Source organism: Lethenteron reissneri, chromosome 67, assembly GCF_015708825.2.
Source record: "Lethenteron reissneri isolate LAM-NWPU_2019-01 chromosome 67, ASM1570882v1, whole genome shotgun sequence".
NCBI classification, from domain to species: Eukaryota; Metazoa; Chordata; class Hyperoartia; order Petromyzontiformes; family Petromyzontidae; genus Lethenteron; species Lethenteron reissneri.
Genome location: NC_083845.1, coordinates 3,953,790 through 3,979,037, shown reverse-complemented (window position 1 = coordinate 3,979,037; position 25,248 = coordinate 3,953,790). Strand labels below are relative to the sequence as shown.

Sequence of the window (25,248 nt, the reverse complement as noted above, 5' to 3'; positions counted from 1 at the left end):
AGGATTTCGATTTTGAGACAACTTACCGGAAGGGGATTCGCCACACCAACGCCGATGCCCTATCACGCCTGCCGATCGCCCCGGATTGCACTTGTTTCTTGGGTTCGGGCCGTTGCAAATCGGCAAGTGACGGCCGGGATCGGGTTCTTGCGGCCGCAGTTGATACTCCTTCGGACGCTGGTCCTATTTCGGAGGGTGGGAGTGATTCCCTACTTGGCTTGTCAAGTACTGAGTGGGGTCGCCTCCAAATGGAGGATGCGACCCTCCTGGCGCTACGACGTCGCGCGGAAGGATCAGGTCAAGGGAAGTCGGGCGTTGACTCATGGGGGTGGTGCCAGGGCTTACTCATGCATTGGGACGGGACGATCCGCCGTCACAGGCTGGTGGTGCCTTCCACGTTGAGGGGTAGGGCTGTATGGGCTGCTCATGAACGGCTCCTGCACCTGGGTACCCTCAAAACACTTGCCATGCTCCAGCTTAATTACTTTTGGCCGGGCATGGCAAGAGACGTGGACGATCTGCTGCGGTCCTGTACCCAGTGTGCACAACGGAAGCCGCCGGCGAAGGGAGCCAGTCCACCGCTCCAGTCCATTTCGGTCACCCGGGTTAACGAGCTGGTCGCCCTTGATATTTTGGGACCGTTTCCTTCCACGCCGAGGGGTAATAAGTACCTGCTGGTTGGCGTGGAATATTTCACGCGATGGCCTATGGCTTGGCCCCTCGCCAACCAGTCCGCAGCGGCCGTTGCGGAGGCTTTTGTTCAGGGCTACGTCCTCGACAAAGGCGCTCCGGAACGGTTGTTGACCGATCAGGGAAAGAATTTCACTAGTACCCTTTTACACGAGGTATGTGGCCTTTTGGGTACAAAGAAAGTTCGTACCTCGCCTTACCATCCACAAACGGATGGGATGGTGGAACGCTTGCATAGGACTCTTACGTCCATGCTATCCCACCAGGTATCTGAGTCCCAAAACGATTGGGATCTACGGATCGGGGGAGTCCTGGCGGCATACAGGATGGCTCCTCACGCGGCGACCGGGTTCTCGCCATTTTTTTTGATGTATGGTCGCGAGGTTGACCCGCCTGTCGCGACTCAGCTGACGATTGCCGCGCCTCATGCTAAGTCGAAAATCGCCGACCATGTTAAATTTAACATCCTTCGCTTGGCGGAGGCACGGCAGGCGGCCATGCAAAACTCTGACTCTCGCCAGAAACAAAACGAGAGATTGCTGGTCGCGCCGGACTCACACGCACGAATGGCACCCGGGCGACCGAGCATGGTTGCACTGCCCTCAGGTGCCATTGGCCACCTCGGCTAAGTTGTTGCGACCATGGAGGGGCCCCGTTGAAATTGTGCAGGTTGTGCGGCCTCAATGTGTGCGCATTAAGTGGGGGAAGCGTCGGTGGTTTGTGCACCCTTCACGGTTAAAGCCATTTTTTGCTCCGCACGCTTCCTCCCACGTAAATGGCCGAACATGTGGGGAGTCCTCTGACTCCGGGGGGGCGGGATCGATGCCAGCCTCTGATCCACTAATGACTGTCCCGTCTTCAGGAGCCCCAGGACTGAAGCCCTCTGGGCTGCCAGCCTCCCCCGTGGGGGGCGGCGCTGGCACGTCCGGGAAACCGGACGACCAGGCACCTGCTGATGCGACACCTGCCACTGACTCTACCAAGCCGGCCCCTTGTGACGGGCCCGCTGCACGGACTCGCGCCAAAACGCGCCGGTTGTTATGATTAGCTTTCCGCGCGTGTTCCGTTGCTGCGGAACCCGCTCATTGTATATATGTTTTTTTTAATGGTTGTATGTGTGTGTAATAACGATGACCACGCTATCTGCTTGTTGCTTGCTGTCCATGTAAGTGTGTGCGTGTGTTGGGAATGGACGGAGAGTCTGCTGTGGTTGCTGAGTTTCAAAGGGAGTGTGTGCGCTGCTGCGTGGAGTTGTTATCTTGATGGTAAAGTTAATTATTAACGTGGGAGCGTCGGGTATCCTGTGCTGTACCATCTCGTGGGTCACCGTGCGCGATGGGCTTAATTGAAAAAAAAAATGTTTTTTTTGGGCTGTATTATGCTGCGAGGTGCTGTGTGCGATGCGGTCGTTGCATGAGAGGGAATAACTGTGTTGTGGTTGAAAAGTTACGACGGGATTGATGGTGTGTTGGTCGCCTGCAGATTTGCTTGCTATTGTGCTTCAATGTACGCGTGTGATCGCGATATGCTGATTGCATGTGCTGTTATACCGTTCTGTATATGTGTTGCGGTTCCGGGTGGGGGGGTTTTTTTTTTTTTAGGGAACCATCGGTTGATGTTACGCTTGTTCTTGTTATTGTTACTGTTACGAGGCACACGTGTATTGACGGTGTTAATCTTTATTCTTGGGGGTTGAGGGATTGTTGCAGCCGGGACGGCTGCGAGCTGTACAGGGGGGGGTGATGTAGGGGTTATTACGGGAGAAACGGCGGACAACAAACACAGGGCTGTCGGCACTCACATACACGGGGGGTCACACCGACGTCCGCATCAGTTATTGCCCACGCCCCCAGCCCTCGGAGGCGATCCCTATAAAAGGTGGAACCCAAAGAGCTCGAGGCAGTTCGACACGAAGCTGACCAGTGAAGATCCAAGACTCGGAGATTAGGCCCTGGGACTCCCCGGTCTCGCCGTCCTTATAAGGGCCGAGCCGGGTAAGCCAGTGGCGCGGCCCAAGAGCTTCCAGACCGCTGCCCTTATCAGGGCAAGGCTGGTTAGCTGGTGCCGAGATCTGTGCTTGCCAGGGCCAGATCAGTCAGCCTCCCGTAGCCCAGTAGAGGAGGACTGGGGGACAGGACAGAGGGCTTAGTACTAGGGTGGGTTTCCCATAGTACGGGTGAAGGGGCCGATACCCCTTCAACTATTGTATCTGTCCCGGAGTTAATAAACAGTGTGTCTCAACTTCCTCATCGTCTCCTCATCAACTTACTACACCTGTGATAATTTTACCTGTGCCATTTTACCTGTGCCATTTTTATCTGTGCCATATTCTATGCCATTTTTACCTGTGCAAATTTACCTGTGCCATTTTTACCCGTGCCATTTTTCCCGTGCCATTTTTTCTGTGCTTTTTCTTACCTGTGCCAAATTTTCCTGTGCCATTTTTACCCGTGCCATTTTTTTCCTGTGCTTATTTTACCTGTGCCCATTCTTGCCTAAGATCGGGTTTCACCAGGCTGGACCACGGTGCGAGGAGCTCGCAGATCCGCGAGAGACCTGGACACGGTCCCCAACATTAGCGGCCCGCGAGCGGGAGAGAGATGGTACCCGCCACTCGAGAGTGAGCGAGAGGGTCCCGTCGCCACGGTAACCCCGCAGCTCGCCCGGGTGGTCACCGTGGAGACGGAGCGGCCACAATAGAGCATGGGAACCGTGTGCATGGGAGCCGTGTGCATGGGAACCGTGTGCATGGGAGCCGTGTGAACCCCCACCTTCCCCACCGCCCAGCAACAAACAGCAGTCTCAAGGTGGAACGTTCATGGGGAGTTCCTGCCATAGTCCTACACAGAGACCCATAAACCTACAAAGAGACCCATAGCCCTACACAGAGACCCATAGCCCTACACAGAGACCCATAGCCCTACACAGAGACCCATAGCCCTACACAGAGACCCATAGTACTACACAGAGACCCATAGTCCTACACAGAGACCCATAGTCCTACACAGAGACCCATAGCCCTACACAGAGACTCATAGTCCTACACAGAAACCCATAGCCCTACACAGAGACCCACAGACCTACACAGAGACCCATAGTCCTACACAGAGACCCATAGTCCTACACAGAGACTCATAGAGACGTATTGTCTGTGTTAGTACCGCGCTTGGGATCATGACCACACTGCCCGCAACCAACGCTGACAAAGACAAAGGTCCCCCGTGCAGCCTTAACAGACTGCGGAGGCAAGTGCTGTTACTGAGCAACACCTATGAAGGCCGGCATGGCATACGGGCGGGTGGGTGATCAGCACCACGCCCCTCGGCCGCCTTCGTCTCCCCAGTGGCGATGTTTGCACATCACACCAGGTATTAATTTGAGGCTGAGTAGACCTAGGGGAGTCCCAGGACCGGTTCAGATAATCGTGACCGGTGTTGGTGATGGCTGTGAGCGGGAATCGAACTCGGGGGGGGGGGGGGGGGTCGCCGATTTCGCAGCGCAACGCACTAACAGCTACACTCCCTCTCTCTGACGACACCCACTCACCCACGCGTCCACCCACCCACTCAACCACACACACATCCACCCAACCCACTCACCCACACACACATCCACCCACCCACTCACACATCCACCCACCCACTCACCCACACACACATCCACCCAGCCACCCACTCAACCGCACAACCACCCACCCACTCACCCACACACACATCCACCCACCCACTCACCCAGACATCCACCCACCCATACACACATCCACCCACCCACTCACCCACACACACACCCACACACCCACACATCCACACACCCACACACCCACACATCCACACACTCACACACATCCACCCACTCACACACCCACCCACTCACCCACCCACACATCCACCCACCCACTCACCCACACATCCACCCACCCACTCACCCACACACACATCCACCCACTCCCTCACTCACCCACATATCCACCCACCCACACACCCACCCACTCACCCACACACACATCCACCCACACATCCACCCACCCACCCACACAACCACCCACCCACTCACCCACACATCCACCCACCCACTCACCCACACAACCACCCACGCACTCACCCACACATCCACACACACATCCACCCACACATCCACCCACCCACACACCCACCCATTCACCCACACATCCACCCACCCACTCACCCACACAACCACCCACCCACTCACCCACACATCTACCCACCCACTCACACATCCACCCACCCACTCACCCACACAACTACCCACCCACTCACTCACACAACCACCCAACCACTCAACCACACATCCACCCACTCACCCACACATCCACCCACCCACTCACCCACCCACCCACTTACCCACTCACACAGACGTCCACCCACTCACCCACACGTCCACCCACCCACTCACCCACCCACCCACTCACCCACTCACCCACACATCCACCCACCTACCCACCCACTCACCCACACAACCACCCACCCACTCACCCACACACACATCCACCCACCCACTCACACACCGGTTTCGCAGCGCCGCGAAAACCACAGCGCCACCGCTCGCCCCCCCACCGCCCTCACCTGCAGCCTGGCCCAGGGGTCACGAGCCCCCTCCCCGTGGCTCCCGGCGGCGCCCTCCCCCCATCGGAGCCCCCCCACAAGTGGCCCCCACCCCCGGGCTGCCCCGCACGGCGCTGCCCCGATGCGGGGCAGCAGGGAGTCGAACTCGTCCAGGTCGCGCGCGCTCACCAGCGCACGCACGTCCTGCAGCAGCGAGCGCTGCAGCAGTCGCAGCAGTAGCAGTGGCAATCACAGCAGTGGCAGCAGTGGTGGTAGTAGTAGTGGTAGTAGCAGTGGTAGTAGCAGTAGTGGCAGCAGTAGCGGTAGTAGCAGTGGTAGCAGTGGTGGTAGTAGTAGTAGTAGCAGTGGCAATCACAGCAGTGGCAGCAGTAGCGGTAGTAGCAGTGGTAGCAGTGGTGGTAGTAGTAGTGGTAGTAGCAGTGGTAGTAGCAGTAGTGGCAGCAGTGGTAGTGGTAGTGGCAGTAGTAGTGGTAGTAGTGGTGGTAGTGGTGGTAGTATTAGCAGTGGTAGCAGTAGTAGTAGTGGTAGCAGTGGTAGTAGTGGCAGTAGTAGTAGCAGTGGTAGTAGTAGTTGTGGTAGTAGTAGTGGCAGTAGTAGTAGTGGTAATGGCAGTAGTGGTAGTAGTGGTAGTAGTAGTTGTGGTAGTAGTGGTAGTAGTAGTGGTAGTAGTGGTAGTAGTAGTTGTGGTAGTAGTGGTAGTAGTAGTAGTGGTAGTAGTGGTAGCAGTGGTAGTAGTAGTGGTAGTAGTGGCAGTAGTGGTAGTAGTAGTAGTGGTGGTAATAGTGGTAGCAGTGGCAGTAGTGGTAGTAGTGGTAGTAGTAGTAGCGGTAGTAGTAGTGGTAGTAGTGGTGGTGGTAGTATTGGTAGTAGTAGTGGTAGTAGTAGTGGTAGTAGTGGTAGCAGTAGTGGTAGTAGTAGTGGTGGTAGTAGTGGTAGTAGTGGTAGTGGTAGTAGTGGCAGGAGTTGAAGTAGTAGTGGTAGCGGTAGTAGTAGTGGTAGTTGTAGCAGTGGCAGTAGTGGCAGTGGTAGTAGCAGTAGTAGCAATAGTAGCAGTAGTAGCAATAGCAGCAGCAGTCGTACAAAATCAGCAATCCCATCGGCACGCACGCGTGTAGGGGGGGAGGGTGTCTTGTGTGTTATAGCGCAAGGAGGTGATGCTTTTCGTGAATGGAAATGCAGGGAGGCGTGGTGCAGGGAGGAACGGCATCGTGAGTGATGAGTGTAAGTGGTGGGGAGGGGTGGTGTAGTAGCGGTCAGTGCGCTGCGCTGCGAACCCGGTAGCCCGAGTTCGATTCTCACTCACGGCCAACACCAAGTGGCGATTACCCGAAGCAGTCCTGGGCCTCCCCTAGGTCGGCTCAGCCTGAAATTAGTGTCCGGTGCGGTGTGTAGTAAACATCGCAACTCGGGGAGACAAAGGTGGTCGGGCGTGGTGCTGTTCACCCACTCCCTCGTGTGCCGTGCTGCTAATCGCTAACAGCACTTGCACCAACACACTGTTAAGGCTACATGGGGGATCTTTGTCTTTGATGCAGGGATTGGTAATATAGTGATGGTGGTGGTAATTGTGTTAATGCTGATGATGGTAACGTGGTGGTGGTGATGGTGATTGTGTGAATGCTGATCGGGATGATTGTGGTAATGTGGTGGTGATGTGGTGGTGGTGATGGTGGTGGTGATTGTGTGAATGCTGATGGCGGTGATGGTGATTGTGTGAATGCTGATGGTGGTGATGATGTGGTCGTGATGGTGAACGTGTGAATGCTGATGGTGGTGATGTGGTGGTGGCAATGGCGGTGTGAATGCTGATGGTGGTGATGTGGTGGTGCTCGGTGGCAGTCGTGGTGGTGATGGTGGTGGTGATTGTGTGAATGCTGATGGCGGTGAAGGTGAATGTGTGAATGCTGATGGTGGTGATGTAGTGGTGGTGATGTGGTGGTGGTAATGTGGTGGTGGTGATGGTGGTGGTGATTGTGTGAATGCTGATGGCGGTGATGGTGAATGTGTGAATGCTGATGGTGGTGATGTGGTGGTGCTCGGTGACAGTCGTGGTGATGATAATGTGTTGATGATGATGATGGTGGCGGTGGCAGTGGCGGTGTGAATGCCGAGCGAGAGACACCGACAGAGAGAGAGAGACGGCGCGCCACCCTACCTGCTGCGGCGTGTGCAGCAGCGCGTCCAGCCGGGCGAGCAGCGCGGGCACGGTGAGCCCCCCCGCCCGGTACTCGTCCACCAGCCCCTCCAGCCGGGCCCCCCCACCGCGGCCCGCGGGGCCCCCCAGGACGAGTGCCGCTCGCTCCCCCAGGGCGCGCCGCGGCTGCTCGCACAGCGCGCTGGGGGTCACGCCGGTGCCCCACACTCCACGGCACAGCATCACCTGGGGGGCGGGGGGAAAGAAGAGTGGGGGGGTTACAGGGGGTGCGAGTGGATGGATAAGCGAATGGATGGGTAGGCGAGTGGATGGGTAGGCGAGTGGATGGGTAGGCGAGTGGATGGGTAGGCGAGGGTGCAAGCGGATGGGTAGGCGAGTGGATGGGTAGGTGAGTGGATGGGTAGGCGAGTGGATGGGTAGGCGAGTGGACGGATTGTCGAGGGTGCGAGCGGATGGATAGGCGAGTGGATGGGTAGGCGAGTGGACGGGTAGGCGAGTGGATGGGTAGGCGAGTGGATGGGTAGGCGAGTGGACGGATTGGCGAGGGTGCGAGCGGATGGGTAGGCAAGTGGATGGCTAGGCGAGTGGATGGGTAGGCGAGGGTGCAAGTGGATGGGTAGGCGAGTGGATGGGTAGGTGAGTGGATGGGTAGGCGAATGGATGGGTAGGCGAATGGACGGATTGGCGAGGGTGCGAGCGGATGGGTAGGCGAGTGGATGGGTAGGCGAGTGGACGGGTAGGCGAGTGGATGGGTAGGCGAGTGGACGGATTGGCGAGGGTGCGAGCGGATGGGTAGGCGAGTGGATGGGTAGGCGAGTGGATGGGTAGGCGAGTGGATGGGTAGGCGAGTGGATGGGTAGGCGAGTGGACGGATTGGCGAGGGTGCGAGCGGATGGGTAGGCGAGTGGATGGGTAGGCGAGCACGGGAGTGGATGGTACACGAGCGGAGGGGCCAGGCGATTGGGCGGTTAGGTGACCACACGGGTAGACGGGTAGACGAGCGTGCGAGCATCCATCCGGCGTCTCTCACCGGAGCCGGCTCCGCGTCGTCGTCCGCCGCCGTTCGCCGGCGCGGCGGCGGAGCGGAGCGGTGCGGTGGCACCGCGGGAGCCCTGGGGAGCCGGCCCACGTCGCGCACGGTGAGCATGAGGTGCGCGCTGGCGCCCAGCGCCGCCACCGCTTCCGCGTGGCTCGCCGAGCGGAGGCTCCGCCCGTTCACCTCCACGATCTGGTCGCCGACCTGCAACGGGAGGCGCCATTCGGAGTGTTTAGCTGCCGTGCATTGCCACGTGATGTTGATGAGGCCGCTTTGTCTTGTGATTGGCAGGTCCCTTCTGAAAAAGAGCTATGCAGGGTGCTTCAAAAAAATGTGAACGCTTTGGAGGATTTGCAACAAGACCACAAGAAATGCACCTCCGGGCTCTGGAGACCACCTGGAGTAGATTCCAGGCACGCGCTGACAATGATGGCGAACAAGTGGTGAGACTCTTTGACTTTTAGAAGCTATTTGTTATCATGTTAGAGTGTAGTATCCATTATTTTTCCATTAAAAACGAAAGTCCCATGTAAGTGTTAACATTTTTTTAAGCACCCTGTATATAGCTCAGTGGGCATTGCCTGGTACAATAAAAAGAGTATTAGTTTAAAAATAATGATGATGATGACGATAATGACTTTCCTTCCCTCCGCCTTAAAAGGCTTTGTACCCAATCTTTGCCCCCGCCATGGCAGGGCTGTGAGCCTGGGTGTTCTCGCCCATTTCCTAAGCACGAGTCGCACGTTTTATCAACGTGCTGTCTCGCCCTCCCTTTGACGTTTCCGTAATATCTTTGGCTCTTGAAAAACAAAACAAAATTGTCATATAATACCTGTCAACCCCTTATCAGTGCCTATCTTATTACAGACCAATTCAGACCTTATTGGTCACCCCGTGCCCTTATAAATCTTTCATCCTACAAAGTCCTATCACAAGGGAGAAACACAAACAAATAGACAGTTTTTAAAATAAATTTCCCTGTACAAGAATACGGGTAAACCGTATGTGTAATGTCAATATAGTCTACATGCGGTGTGAGTGGACTAGTGGACACGGGAGGTAATGACAGGGGAGTCAGCTGTGAGTGCGAAGGGACTAGTGGCCACGGGAGGTAATGACAGGGCAGTCAGCTGTGAGTGCAAATGGACTAGTGGCCACGGAAGGTAATGACAGGGGAGTCAGCTGTGAGTGCGAAGGGACTGGTGGTCACGGGAGGTAATGACATGGGGGTCAGCTGTGAGTGCGAAGAGACTGGTGGCCACGGGAGGTAATGACAGGGGAGTCAGCTGAGTGCGAGGGGACTAGTGGCCACGGAAGGTAATGGCAGGGGAGTCAGCTGTGAGTGCAAAGGGACTGGTGGCTACGGGAATGATCTAGAAGGGAGCATAATCAGGTGACGGAAGAGGACAGTGGAGTCTGCCGGTGGAGCGAGCGTCCAGAGTCAGTGAGAAGGATCGAGAAGGGGGGTGTGGCCTCGTGTCGGTATAAAAGGGGGATGCGCGGGAGACTCGGGGCTGTTGATGTGGGGGTCTTCGCCGTATGTCAAGTGAACGTGTCTTCAATGAAGTGCCATCTCAAGATAAGTGGGTCAAGTCGTCATTACACATATACACAGTCTGTTCTCCTATAACGTGGCGGTAGTAGTTGCGTTCCTGAAGAACACCACGTGATGGAAAAATCGCGTTACATTTTATGATACAGTAAGGGTAAAGCACTGTCCGCGATAACGCGTGACATGGATACACAGGCCAAACAAAGACCGAGGCGTGTGTGGGTAGCATCTAGAAGCATCCAGAAGTATTGCGTTGCCTTGTGTGCGACACACAGCCGTACGACCGCTGAATTCCTACTCGCTCTGTGACGTAGTTCCGTTCGCTCGATCGCGTTACTATCGGATTCGCCTACACGTTCTTAAAAAAAATATGTTCCTCGGTACATTCGTAAGTAGGAACACAGAGGCTCAACATACGGAGAAGGGCCCTCGCTTTATTCACACGTGGATCTACCAGGCTTGGCCACAATCTTGTCCTCCTTGTTCTCTCCCTGCCCCTCCTCCCAAATCATCCTTCCTCGCCTCCTCTCCTCCCTCTGACGGGTCCCCGGCCCCTGTCCACGGGTGTGGCAGCTGTGCTATCTAATGCTATTTTGCTTCGGTTGCTTGCAACACCCCTGATGCATTCATCGCGTTGCGAAAACTACGCGCTATAGGAGAACGGACTGTGTTAATACACTTTTTTTTTAAATACCGACGTCAACTCGCGCCGAGGCGCAGCCAGGGGTTTTGTTTCCCTCGTTCCGCCAGCGTCGTCCCTGCCGCCGCCGTTCCCCTCTAGGTCGACTCGGCCTCAAAACGGGCTTTACCTGGAGGCCCGCGCTCTCGGCAGCACCGCCCGGGTCGAGGCCGGACACGAAGATGCCGAGGCCGAAGTCGCAGCCGCCTCGAACCACGAGCCCCAGCGGGGCGCGGCCGGAGGCCGGGAACACGCTCACCTGTACCATGCGAACGCAGGAACATGGGAACAGCACGGGAACATGCTCACATGCACCATGGGAACACAGGAAAATTGGAACAACACGCTCACCAGCACGACGCGAACGCAGGAACATGGGAACAACACGCTCACTTGCACCACGGAAACACGCTCACCTGATCGTGTTGAACTCGGGCAGAGAGGTCAAGCGGTCACAATAGGAGTCTAGATTGCACGAGTGAGTGGATGGGTGGGTGGGTCAGTAGGTAGGTCGGTGGGTTAATGGGTGAGTGGGTCGGTAACTGGGTGACTTGAGTCAGTGGGTGGGTCAGTGAGTGAGTAGGTTGGTAAGTGGGTGACTGGGTGGGTGGGTCAGTAGGTGAGTGGGCTGGTTAGTGAGTGAGTAGGTGGGTCAATGGGTGGGTGTATCAGTGGGTGGGTTGGTGGGTCAGTGGGTGAGTGGGTGGCTCCTTGAGGCCAAGACGAGGTTCCACTGGGCCCCGCTACCACGACATTGACAATAATAGTCGCCTTGGAGGGCAGGCGGCCCTGTGGACCGGATTAATCTTCACCCCCCCCCCAACACACTCCCCACCACTCTGCGTGCCCCCCACCTTCCTCTCGTCGCCGTTGCTCAGCAGCTGGAGGCCGCCGCGCTCCTCCGCGCCGGGCACCGACGCCGCCGCTTCCGCCGCGTCTACTCCCCCGCCCGGGCGATCGAGAGGGGGGCCGCCCCCTCCCCCCGCCTCGGCCGCGTGGCCCCACCGCTCGTCCCCCCACGTGCGGTGTCGGTGGTGGAGTGGTGGTGGTGGTGGGGCGGCAGCGCCCGCGGTGGTGGGCTCGGCAGCCGGGGGGACGGACAGCACGGTGAGGTCCAGCCTGCGGCCCGAGCACAGCACCTGGGCGGGCGGGCGAGGGGGAGGGACGGTCACGTGAGCGTCCAGGCGGTCCGAGCTCCCGGAGAATTGCGCCGGCGAGCCCGGCCACGGCGAAGGAGAGGGTAGCCCTGCCGGTGCACTGCCAACGACGCCGCGGCCTTCAGCCCTGCCGTGGGCGTCGCCGCCGCTCTCTCGCGAGATCGTTACCAGCATGCTGGCATCTGTAGCCCCATCACGGTCATCGTCGCCACCACCATCAATACGGACAGCCGCCATTCGCCACTAAGTGACGGTCACGTCACCACGGCGCCTGTGCCAGGCCAGGTGCACTTTGAGGCGACGTGAAGTGCCGAAGGTTCGCTGACAGACCCAGCAGGTGTCATGGGTTGGCTGACTGAGATGACCGGTAGATGCAACGGCCGTAGCCCCTGCTGTGCCAGTCATCACCACCAACATCACCGGCACGGTCATCCCCATCACGGCCCCGTTCCTGGGTGTGCCCAACGTCACAGAGGTGCTGTGACGTGGTGGTGCATCACACCACGTGTGTGCGTGTGTTTGTACCCACCCTGGCGATTCGTGGTAGTGTATTGGTTTGCACACTGCGCTACAAACCCGGCAACCTGCGTTCATTTCTCCCTCAGCTAACACCAGCGACGATTAATGGGCCTCCCCGAGGTCGACTCAGCCTCAAATGAGTACCTGGAGTGGGGAGCAAACATCACCACTGAGGAGACAAAGGCGGCCAGGCGTGGTGTTGGCCACTGACACCGTCGTGTGCCATTCCGGCCTTCATAGGCACTTGCGAACAGCACTTTCCCCAACAGTCTGTTCAGGCTATACAAGGAATCTTTGTCTTTTGCTGTGTACACACCCTGGCAGTAAATGGTCGTGTATTTGGTTTGTATACTGTGCGACGAATCCGGTGACCCCACGTTCATTTCCCGCTCATAGCCAACACCGGTGGCAAAAATAATTTGAGCCGGTCTTGAGCCTCTTCGAGATTGACCCAGCCATAGTTGAGTGACCTTCCCATGGTGCGTGAACATCACCACTGGGGAAACATGGGCAGCATAGCGTGGTGCTGACCACCCCCCCCCCCCCCCGTCGCACGCAGTGCCACCCTTCGTAGGTCTTCCTCTTTAGTGTGGATTCACAAAGAAAATTAAAGAGATGATTAGATGTGTCGTCCACTCAATTGTCTGTTCAGACGCAGAGCGGATCTCGTCCCATTCCTCCTTTTACGGGGTGAAGACAGCAGCGGCCGACTGTTCACGGTGCGGTCGACGGTTCGCGATTCGTGGCCGCACCGCTCGCAGGCCGCCGAATCTTCCGATGTGCCATTCGTGGCGTCAGGTGGCCGTCATCGGCCAACCTGACGTCCCGGTCCCGAGTTGGTCGACGGTCGACCGCTGGCGGCGTTGGAACGTTGGAAGCTGGGAGGTTGCCTCGTCAGTTAAAGCCTACCACGGTCGGCGGAATCTACGCCCTTGTTTTTGCGCCCAGGGGCACAATGACCATACCTGTCAACCGCTTATCATAAGTGCCCCTTACCTTCTTACAGACCAATTCAGACCTTATTGGTCACCCCGTCCCATTATAAATCTCAACGTTCATCCTACAAAGTTCCATCACAAGGGAGAAACACAAACAAAATAGACATTTGCCCGTATTGAAACGGCTATACGCCGTACGGACTTGAAAATTCAAATTTCCCAGTACAAGAATACGGGGTCAACCACATGAGTTGACACGGTATGCATACCCCCCCCCCCAACACCAAACCCACCCCCCATAGTTGCGCCACCCCGTGCATTGCACCCACCCGCACGGCGTCCTGGTGCGTCACACCGTCATGCAGGACGACGCCGTTGGCCCTCAGGATGAGGTCGCCGGGTCGCAGGCCGCACCGCCAGGCGAGCGAGCCGGGCACCACGTGGCCCACCGCCACGGGCAGTCCGTGCTCGGCGCCACCCCGCACGCTCAGCCCCAGCGGCGCCGGGGCACCCCGGGACCCCCTCTCCAGTAGCACGCGACGCACGGAGGCCTGGGGAGGCACGGCCTGGCGGGATTGCGCAGGGGGGGGAAGGGGGGGCAGAGGTCGAAAACGGGTTTTGATTCCTTACCCGTACCCGGCCGCACCAGGGTTGCAAATGGGTACCCGTACCCGGCCGGGTACGGGTAGCCGTTCCCTACCCGTACCCTACCCGAAATGAGAGACAAACGGCTACTCACCAGTGACTCACGGCCTGCCCGTACCCGTACCCGGCCGCACCAGGGTCGCAAACGGCTACCCGTAGCCGGGTATCGGGTAGGGTACGGGTATCGGGTACCCGGTTGCGACCTCTGGGGGGGGGGGGGGGGTAGCATGGGCAAGGTGACACAAAGACAAAGGTCCTCCAATGTATAGCCTTTAACAGACTGTTGGGGACAAGTGCTGTTAGCGAGTAGCAGAGCCTACGAAGGCTGGCACGGCACACGAGGGGGAGGGGGGTAGTGGCCAGCACCACGCCCGGCCGCCTTTGTCTCCCCGGAGGCGATGTTTTACACACACCCCGCACCAGGTACTCATTTGAGGCTGAGTCAACCTAGCGGAGGCCCAGGGATGGTTAAGATAATCGTCGCTGGTGTCGGTTGTGAGCGGGAATCAAACTCGCATACCTGTCAACCCCTTCGGTTTACCTCGTATTCTTGTACATGGAACTTGAGCTTTCAGGTCCATATGGGCAACATTTGTTTTGTCTATTTGTTTGTGTTTCTCCCTTGTGGTGGGACTTTGTAGGACGAACGTTGAGATTTATAAGGCGCACGGGGTGACCAATAAGGTCTTAATTGGTCTGTAATATGGTAGGCACTGTGAAAGGGTTGACAGGTATGAACTCGGCCCGGGTCACCAGGTTTGTAGCGCCGTGCGCCAACCCCTACACTACCGTCCCCCCACACCACGGCATCACACGCGCGACCCAACACACAGGAACGTGGATGTCACACGTTGTTGCTTTTGTGCTGATTTCTATTCGCTTTCTCGAGACGCTTTAATTTTTTAAATCGTTTTTGTCACTTTGGTGACCCAGAGTTACTCTTGCAAATGAAATTATCCTAATCTCTCGAGTTCTCGCCCTGGGGGAAACACATGGAGGGTGACTGACATGGGGACAACGCGGGAGACACGGGGGTCACATATAGGGGTGAAGGTGGACACAGTGGGCACACGTGGAGGTGACTTAGGCCTGTCCTCAGTCTCCTCCCAATTCCTCTGCCTGGAGAGGCAACGAGGACCAGGGCAGGGAAACCAGGCGATGCAGGCCTGTTCCCGCAGACACTAGGCCTCAACTGCGTATACAATAAATACGATGACATTAAAAAAGATGACATCACATGTACCTACATGACGTACACGTGTTAAAGTCACCTCGTTGACAATTGATTGATTTTTTACTTTAAACACTTTTGAGGCCTAGTGTCCTCCCCATGACCATGCCTTCCTCACCCAGTATCCCTACCCAGGTGCTCGCACCTGGCCGGGCAAGGGAATCGGATAGAGAGACTGGGGTAGACCCAGTCACTCATCATCATTCAAAGTGTTTGACGTCACAAAGGCCCATGTAATAAATTATCATTTTTTCTCTCGTAATTTTGGCCAATCCTTTGATATATTCTCCCCGGTCGTCTATAATTGACAATATGAAAGTATACAAATAAGAATAAAGACAACTTTAGCAAGGAATGAAGTCTACATTGACCACACGTACTTGTGGAAAAACGTGCAAAAAAACAATGCACATATTATCAGAGCGTAGGTTTTCATGTTTTGCTACAAGTACGTGTGCTTAATACAGACTTGATTCCTTATTTGGTGTTTGAACATCTTAACACCTGTTTTATTTGCCAGAAGAGGGTAAAAGTCTACTATTATTAATGTGGCTAGCAGACATGGACGCTGGCCTTTGACCCCGGGACCATATTGCCTCATGCAAGGAGAGAGGATGAAATTACATTTACGTGAAAACCCTTTTTTCAAGAGAGCTATCGTAACTCTGCTCCTAAGATAGAGGGACATGAATGATGACAAAAAAAAATTAGCAAAATAAATAAATATTCGTGAGTTCAACACGTAAGCTTTCACGACCAATATCATCCATTATACAGGTTTTTTTGGGTTAGATCGCGTAAATATACATGACAAACCTTACTAAATTGGCTGTGTCATTTGGTGGCGGGTTTAACGACACATTTAAATATTTACGCGATCTAACCCAAAAAAAACCTGTGTTATGGATAAATATTGTGATTCACAAGTGATTTTTTTTGGGTTAGTCAACGTAAGGACCAGATCAAATGTGTCGTTTAAGAATCGTCCACGACCCGACGCAGCCAAATGTCCAATCGTCAGGTCCATACAGCAGTTTCGATAGGGGCAAAAAGAACCCGTGTCTATTTGTCTGTGTTTCTCACTTGTGATGGGACTTGGTGTAAGGGCACGGGGTAACCAATAAGGTCTGAATTTGTCTATAATAAGGTAGGGCACTGATAAGGTGTTGACAGGCATTTGATTGTAATAATATTGAATTTTGGTTTCAGCTGAACTCGCCATGAGCCATTAGGAGCATAATTCTCACGGCCAGATTTAGCAGCCGTTTACATAAAACAAAGCTTTGCTTGAGACTGCATCAACCACCCTGGGGTCATAAGGGGCCGTCCATAAATGACGTCACGCGATTTTGGACGATTTTGACCCCCCCCCCCCTCATCACACGGCGTCACAAAAAGTCAGACCCCCCCTCAAATATGACGTAACAAAGCTCTGTCCCCCGCCCCCCCCCCAAAACCATATTTCAATTTTGAAAATAAAACACGCTTCAAATCGCTTTAAACTATTGTCATTGTAGTGCGTATTTAATGTGGCGCTGCACTCTGATGTTGTAGGAGTGTTGTTATAACAATTAGTGTTATTATAACAATTCTATATTTATTTAAAGTTGCGCATTTTGATGTGACGTCAAATTTCTCAACCCCCCCCCCTCGTCACACATCGTCACAAATGTCTGACCCCCCCCTAAGTGCGTGACGTCATTTATGGACGGCCCCTAACCAAGAAAGGCAGAAATAAGCCTTACCTCGTTTCTTAAACAGGCGTCATGACAACACAGGAACAACCAATCAAATATAAGCAAAGACATTAACCATGGCAAATGAATGCATTCTAATTGAATTCTAATTCATCTGGGTCATTGGTTGCCATCACATGCATTATTCATGATAGCTACTCATAAATATACATGGCTGCAACAGGACGGCAATATCATGTTAATTCAGGGGGACTGTTTCATGGCAAACATTTGGCCAGCTCGTTACGTGGTCGAGATGTTGTCACCAGGGCGGGGTTGATTGGGCCCATCATGTCACCTGGCTAACAAACTGAGGCCTGTACGTCACCTGGGTGGCACAGTCAGGCTCTGGATGGCACAATTAAGCCCGTATGTCAACTGCATGTCACGTGTATATATGTTGAACTTCTTCCACACGGTACGTAGCCAACCTGAGTGGGTTGGTGAGGTCCGTTTGTCGTCTGGGTGGGTTGGTGAGGTCCGTTTTTCGTCTGGGTGAGTTGATGAGGTCTGATATCCGCCTCTGTTGATCTCCCGCAAGAAGCGCAGCTGATGGAGCTGAAGGAGGCGTGTGTGGAGCTATCAAGGAGGTGGAGTCAGAGAGACATGAACACCACCACCACCACGCTTGCATGCCTCATCACTTACACCACGACTATATATACCGCCACCACCATTATCAACACCACCAGCCCCATCACCATCAAAATGACCACATTATGAACATGACCACCACCAATACAACCAAAATCACCACTACTACCACTGACATAACCACCGGCACATCACATCACCACCATCAACATTAACACAATCACCACCACAGCACCACCATCCCCACCACCATCAAAATGACCACATTATCAACATGACCACCACCAATACAACCAAAATCACCACTACTACCACCAACATAACCACCAGCACATCACATCACCACCATCAACATTAACACAATCACCACCACCACCACCACATCACCACCATCAGCAATAACACAATCCCCTCCACCACATTACATATCCACCATCAGCATTCATATAATCACCACCACATCACCACCATCAGCATTAACACAATCACCACCATCAGCAATAACACAATCACCACATCACATCATCAACATTAACACAATCACCACCACCATCAGCATTCACATAATCACCACCACCAACACATCACCACCATCAACCTTCACACAATCACCACCACATCATATCATCAGCATTTACACAATCACTACCACCACATCAACACCATCAGCATTAACACATTCATCACAACCATCACTGCCATCACCACCACCATCACTACCATCACCATATCGCCATACCTACGTCAAAGACAAAGATCCCCTGTATAGCCTTAACAGACTGTTAGGGCGAGTAGCACCTATGAATGCCGCTACAGCACACGAGGGGGTGGGTGGCCAGCACCACGTCTGCCCGGCCGCCTTTGTCTCCCAACTGGTTACTCATTCAGGCTGATTCGCCCTAGAGAAGGCCCAGGAACGATTAAAATATTCTACATGACTCATAATCAAGGTTATCGTGTTAGATCGCGTAAGTATAAATGTTCTACCACCAAAACTACACCCATCACCTGCACCACCACCACCACTACTACACCCACCACCTACACGATTGCAATCACCACCACCAACCAACCAACCACCCTCCTCCTCGCTACCTGGGGAGGTTGTACGACACTCTGATGGGCAGGGTGGCTGTGGCACCACCACCACCACCTCCACCGTCACGAGCAGCAGCAGCAGCTCCTTGCTGCTGCCCCAGGCAGGAACCCCGCGACGTGTAGGTGTCGAAGAGCAGCTGGTCGGCCGCGGGTAGCACCTGCCGGAGCAGGGGCAGCAAGTGGCGCCTGGGCGGGCAGTCGAGGCGAAGGTCACGGAGGGCGGTGACGAGGTCGCGAACGTTTCGCCGCGCCTGATACTCGCGCAGTCGCCCGAGCAGCGCCATGCGCTCCGAATCGCTGAGCAGCGAGCCCAGAGCCCCGTGCAGCTTGCGGACGTTGGCGGACAGAGGTCGACCCGCGGCGGGTCGCCCCGGGCCCCCCACGGCGAAGGAGGGGCCCGAGAGACGCGGCGGAGGAACCGCGGACATCGGCGGCGGCGGCGGTTCGGATGGTTCGGCTGCGGGAAGGGTCAACGCGGAGACTCGGACATCGGAGACGCGACGCGAACTTCTTGCTACAACATTTATCGCGGGTTTCAATTATGTATGTGACCCCCTCCTCCTCCTCCTCCCCTTCACCCCCAACTTCACCACCTCCACCACCACCCCCGTCCGTTCCCCGCACCCCAAGCACGACTCGCGCTGTCTCGTGTTATTATTGCCGCCCTGTCGAAGCGAGTGAACCTAGCCTGGCACCAGCGGCGTGCTCGCGTCGCCCGCGACGACTAATTGACGAATGGCGGCTGTTGTTAGTCGTCGTTGTTGTTGTTAGTCGTTGTTGTCAGTCGCCGTTGTCGTTGTTGTTATAAGTAGTCGGAGGACGACTGAGCCCTCTGACAGCCGAGAGAGAGAGAGGCATCGGGTTCGATGTTTGCTCTCTCTCTCCTGCTCCGTCTCTCCCTCCCTTCGTCGCCTCCCCACCCCCCCGTGCTCACCGCCACCTCGCCACTTGTTGCTGCCGAGCGCGGAGAGCCTCTAGAAGCCTCGGCCACGGACCCCGTACCCCTCCCTGCTGCTCCCCCTACCCACCCACCCCTGCCTTGCCGATGCCCCCCTTCCTTCTTGATCCTCCTACTCCTCCCCCCACCCTGCACCCACCCTGCCGCCACCCTGCCGACACCCTGCACCCACCCTGCCGCCACCCTGCCCCCACTCTGCACCCACCTGCACCCACCCTGCCCCCACGCTGCACCCACCTGCACACACCCTGCCCCCACTCTGCCCCCACTCTGCACCCACCCTGCCCCCACCCTGCCCCCACTCTGCACCCACCCTGCCCCCACCCTGCACCCAGCCTGTACCCACCCTGCACCCACCCTGCACCCACCCTGCCCCCACCCTGCCCCCACCCTGCCCCCACTCTGCACCCACCCTGCCCCCACCCTGCACCCAGCCTGTACCCACCCTGCACCCACCCTGCCCCCACTCTGCACCCACCTGTACCCACCCTGTACCCACCCTGCCAGCGCGCGCGCCGCTCAAATTCAGCACCAGGGACAGCGCCGCCAGCGGCTGCGGTGGCGGCGTCTCTTGACAACGGGGAGGGGTGGGAGGGAGGGGAGGGAGGGGAGGGGCATCGGGGAAGAAGGGGTGGGGGGTGGGGGAGATCAAGGCAAGGAGGTGGGGGTTGGGTGGGAGGGCTGAATGACGCGGAGGGGGAGGGTCACTTGCAATCCCACTCCAGGGTCCCACTTACAATCCCTCCCAGGTTATTCCACTTACAATCTCTCCCAGGGGTCCCACTTACAATCCCTCCCAAGGAATCCCACTTACAATCCCTCCCAGGTGTCCCGCTTACAATCCCTCCCGGGGGTCCCACTTACAATCCCTCCCAGGGGTCCCACTTACAATCCCTCCCGGGGGTCCCACTTACAATCCCTCCCGGGGGTCCCACTTACAATATATCCCAGGGTCCCGCTTACAATCCCTCCCGGGGGTCCCACTTACAATCCCTCCCAGGGGTCCCACTTACAATCCCTCCTAGGTGTCCCACTTACAATCCCTCCCGGGGGTCCCACTTACAATCCCTCCCAAGGGTCCCACTTACAATATATCCCAGGGTCCCGCTTACAATCCCTCCCAGGGGTCCCGCTTACAATCCCTCCCGGGGGTCCCACTTACAATCCCTCCCGGGGGTCCCACTTACAATCCCTCCCAGGGGTCCCACTTACAATCCCTCCCAGGTGTCCCACTTACAATATATCCCAGGGTACCACTTACAATCCCTCCCATATATTTGAATGTTAAAGGCTCCCAAAGATTTCGATTTAAAGCTTCTTTCATGACTGCAGGGATTCATATTATTGGTTCTTTCGGTAAAGACACGTAGAAGGGAAATAATAAAATAAATAAAACAAAATTTTTAAAAATAAAAAAATATCATAAAAATAAAATAAAAGTCTATGTTAAAGGCTCCCATAGACTTCAATAAAGCCTCCCATAGTCGTCAATGTTAAAGGATCCCCTAGACTTCAATGTTAAAGGCTCACATAAACTTCAATGTTAAAGGCTCCCATAGATTTCAATGTTAAAGGCTCCCATATACTTCAATGTTAAAGGCTCCCATATACTTCAATGTTAAAGGCGCCCATAGACTTCAATGTTAAAGGCTCCCATATACTTCAATGTTAAAGACTCCCATAGACTTCAATGTTAAAGGCTCCCATCGACTTCAATGTTAAAGGCTCCCATAGACTTCAATGTTAAAGGCTCCCATATACCTCAATGTTAAAGGCTCTATCCTGGCTCACTTGAGTTATCTCACCAGCCCGGGCTATCGAACACACGGAGTGAATCTAAGATCGGCCCCTAACGAACATCAAAGGAACTGCACATTTTCCTCAACTCAAGACCTCAACATTCTCTCGTTTCCGTCTCTACACTGTGCTGCTCTGGGTGAATCCTCATTTCTCTCTGTGTGTGTCTCCGTGTGTGTCTCTGTGTGTGTGTCTGTGGGGTAGTGTGTACATGCGGGGGAGTGGTGGTGCAGCGATTAGCGCTGCACTGCCCTAGTAACCCGGAGACCCGATTTAGATTCTCGCTCACGGCCAACATGAATTGACGAAAATCCGAACCGGTGCTGGACCTCCCCTAGGTTGACTCAGCCTCAAACGGGTAACCTGGTGCGGTGTGTAAAACATCGCCACTTAGGGAGACAAATGCGGCCGGGCGTGGTTGCTGGCCACCCACGTCCTCGTGTGCCACAGTGCTGGCCTTCATAGGTGCTCGCTAACAGCACTTGCCCCAAAAGTTCGTTACAGGCTATTTGGGTGATCTTTGCCTTTGTATCTGTGTGTGGGCAGCGTGTACACGTGGGGGAGCGGTGGCGCAGCGGTTAGCGCTACATTGCGTTCCGAACCCGGAGACCCGGGTTAGATTCTCGCTCACGGCCACCAACATCAGTGACGATTATCTGAACCGTGTCGTGGGCCTCCCCTAGGTCGACTCGGCCTCAAATGACACCTGGTGCGGTGTGTAGTGAACATCGCCACTGGGGGAGACAAAGGCGGCCGAGCGTCGTGCTGGCCACCCACCCCCTCGTGTGCCGTGCTGGCCTCCACAGATGCTACTCGCTAACAACACTTGCCCTAATAGTCTGTTAAGGTTATACGGGGGATCTTTGTCTTTGTTTGTGTTTGCGTGGGGGGGGGGGGAGCAGTGGAGTGGCAGGTAGCGCTGCACTGCGCTACATAAACCCGGCGACCCGAGTTCGACTCTCGCTCACGGCCACCAACACCCAGTGACGATGATCTGAACCGGTCCCCCCCACCCCTCGGTCGACTCGGCCTCAAATGAGTACCTGGTGCGGTGTGTAGTGATCATCGGCACTCGGGGAGACAAAGGCGGCTGTGCGTGCGGAGTCCGCACTTGTAGAAGTGGGACGAAGATGGGCCCCGTTTGCCTGAAATGCCACCGATTATAATTTTGCGCGACCTTTGAAAGTCACGGTGTTATTGATGAACGCGTTGTGTTGAGTAACACATTTTTCTGGCTCATCTCGGAAAGCTTCACCGAGTCCCCAAAACTCGTACGTCCCTCCCCCCTGCATGCTGCTACATTTGGGGGGTATTTTGGCCGTGAAGAAGCGGGTTTTACCCTTTCTGGCAATACAACAGGAGGTAATAATAGGGGGTTTTCCCCTTTTTTCTGGCAACAAAACTGAAACCTTTTTACAAGGATTCATGTCTGCATTAACCACAATACTTGCAAACAAAATGCAAACAAAAACACACCCTTCCGCCCCGCCCCCTCAACCATTATATATACGGAGTGGTATCTCTGGAAATATCTCATTTACTAGATACAGCTGTCGTGCTGTGACGGTTCCACCTGAAGACGGAAGTTTGTTTTGCCTCCGAAACGTCGTGATTTTTCTTTTTCTTTTATTTATTTTACTTTTATTAATTTTAATTTTTACCTACGTGACTTTACCGAAAAAACCTAAGAATATGAATCCTTGCAGTCACGAAAGCTTCAAATCTAGAATTCATGCCATGGCTGTATACATGTTTTATTGCCAGAAAGGTTAAAACCATTTTCTTATATTTTGATACTGGCAAGGGAGATCCCGTGATGTTGAAGGTGTTCGTTTGAACTTCACGTCGGAATGGAGAGCGGAGAGCCCGGATACAACCCCGCCTCGCACACGATGAACGGATAAAAGGCGAAGCCCCGCACAGATAGATTTACCAATCTGTAGCCGTGCTGCCGGTAGTGTGCAGCCCAGCTTGGGGGCCTGCACCGCAACAGCGTGTGTGGTTCGTACGTGGTTCGTACGTGGTTCGTACGTGGTTCGGAAAATATTTTTTTGTTTTTGGGTCGAATTGAGCTACAAAATATCCGCTTAACGCAATGCACAAAATGATCCATTATTTCATCTGACGGTAATTTAATTGGGAAAATCGATTTTCTGGGATGATGTGTGTCTCTGTATGTGTGTGTGTAAATGTATTATGTGTGTCTATATATGTGTGTGTGCGTGTGTCGTGGGGAGCGGTAGTGTAGCGTTAGTGCGCTCTGCTACGAACCCGGCGACCCGAGTTTGGTTCCTGCTCACGGCCAACATCGGTGACGATTATCTGAACCAATCTGGTGCCTCCCCTATGTCGACTCAGCCTTAAGTGAGTACCTCGTGTGGTGTGTAAACATCGTCACTGGGGAGACAAAAGCGGCCGGGCGTGGTGGTGACCACCCACCCCCTCGTGGGCCGTTCTGGCCTTCATAGGTGCTCGCTAACAGCACTTGCCCCTATAGTCTGTTAAGGCTATACGGGGTATCTTTGTCTTGGTAGTGTTGTGTGTGTGGCGGGGGTGGGGGGCGGTGGTGCAGTGGTTAGCGCTACGCTGCACAACGAACCCGCTGTCCCGAGTTCGTTTCCCGCTCACGGCCACCAACACCAGTGACGATTATCTGAACCGGTCACGGGACCTCCCCTAGGTCGACTCAGCCTCAAATGAGTACCTGGTGCAGTGTCTAAAACATTTCCACTAATGGCACTGCCCCAAAAATCTGCTCAGGCTATACTGGGGATTTTTGCTTTGTCTTTAATTGTTGAGGATGTGTTGTGGTGTGTAAAGCCACAATGCGCTATGAACCCGGCGAACCGAGTTTGATTCCTCTAAGCTCACGACCCACATCAGTCGCAATGATCTGACCCGGTCCTGGGCTTCCCCCGGATCAGTGGTTGTTAATCTGGGAGATGCACGCTATATCCCCTGGGGGTGCGCTGCATATGCACACAATGATCCATTATTTCATATGACGGTAATTTAATTGCGAAAATCGATTTGCTGCGATGATGTGTGTCACTGTGTGTGTGTGAATGCATTATGTGTGTCTATATATGTGTGTGTGTAAAACGGGGAGCGGTGGTGTTGCGGTTAGCGCGTTGCGCTACGAACCTGGCGACCCGAGTTCAATTTCCGCTCACGGCCAACACCGGTGACGATTATCTGAACCGTTCCTGGGCCCTCCCCTAGGTCGACTCAGCCTCAAATGAGTACCTGGTGCGGTGTGTAAACATTGCCACTAGGGAGACAAAGGCGGCCGGGCGTGGTGCTGGCTACCCACTCCCCTCGTGTGCCCTGCCGGCCTTTATAGGTGCTCGCTAACAGCACTTGCCCCTACAGTCTGTTACAGGCTACACGGGGGATCTTTGTCTTTGTGTGCGTGTGTCGTGGGGAGCGGTAGCGTAGGGAGATGCCCTTTCTGGGGGAGGTGCGAGACGCGGCCAGATTTTCTTTTTTAGAAGATCAATAATCGAAAACACAAATTAAGGACGGGCACATGAAGTTACAACTTACTTTGCTTCATCAAGCCCTACGTATGTGTTCACAGTCGCCGTGTTTTTAGCGATTGAGAAGCAGAGGGGTGCAAGGCTGCAGTCAAGGTCAAGAGCCTCTGTCAATAGATCGATTCAGCCCGAAGATGAGCACCTGTAATGGTGCGGTGTTAACAACAACAACATCAGCAGCAGAAAGGCTTCGGGGAGACAAAGGTGGCTGGGTGTGGTGCTCCGACGCACAACCTCCCCCACACACCATGCCGGTGTGAATCGGTGTTTGCTCGCAGCACATTGCCCAGCATCCCTGTGAGGCTACATGGGCACGCTTTGCCTTTATCTCTGGCCAACGGCAG

At 55.0% G+C, this 25,248-nt stretch overlaps 1 protein-coding gene across 1 annotated transcript in view; it reads right to left on the bottom strand.

The window, feature by feature from the left end:
* The window catches only part of WHRN (whirlin), a 31,538-nt gene extending 12,391 nt beyond the window's left edge, over nucleotides 1-19,147 (bottom strand). Inside the window, exons 1-8 of the mRNA XM_061578693.1 lie at nucleotides 18,611-19,147; nucleotides 17,353-17,500; nucleotides 13,639-13,875; nucleotides 11,550-11,834; nucleotides 10,826-10,954; nucleotides 8,459-8,668; nucleotides 7,429-7,653; nucleotides 5,274-5,471 (exon numbers count right to left, since the gene is read on the bottom strand). Of these exons, the coding sequence (XP_061434677.1) occupies nucleotides 5,274-5,471; nucleotides 7,429-7,653; nucleotides 8,459-8,668; nucleotides 10,826-10,954; nucleotides 11,550-11,834; nucleotides 13,639-13,875; nucleotides 17,353-17,500; nucleotides 18,611-19,041 (1,863 nt within the window). The 5' untranslated portion in view covers nucleotides 19,042-19,147. The remainder of the gene's footprint in view (nucleotides 1-5,273; nucleotides 5,472-7,428; nucleotides 7,654-8,458; nucleotides 8,669-10,825; nucleotides 10,955-11,549; nucleotides 11,835-13,638; nucleotides 13,876-17,352; nucleotides 17,501-18,610) is intronic.
* Between the last annotated feature and the right edge of the window lie 6,101 nt (nucleotides 19,148-25,248).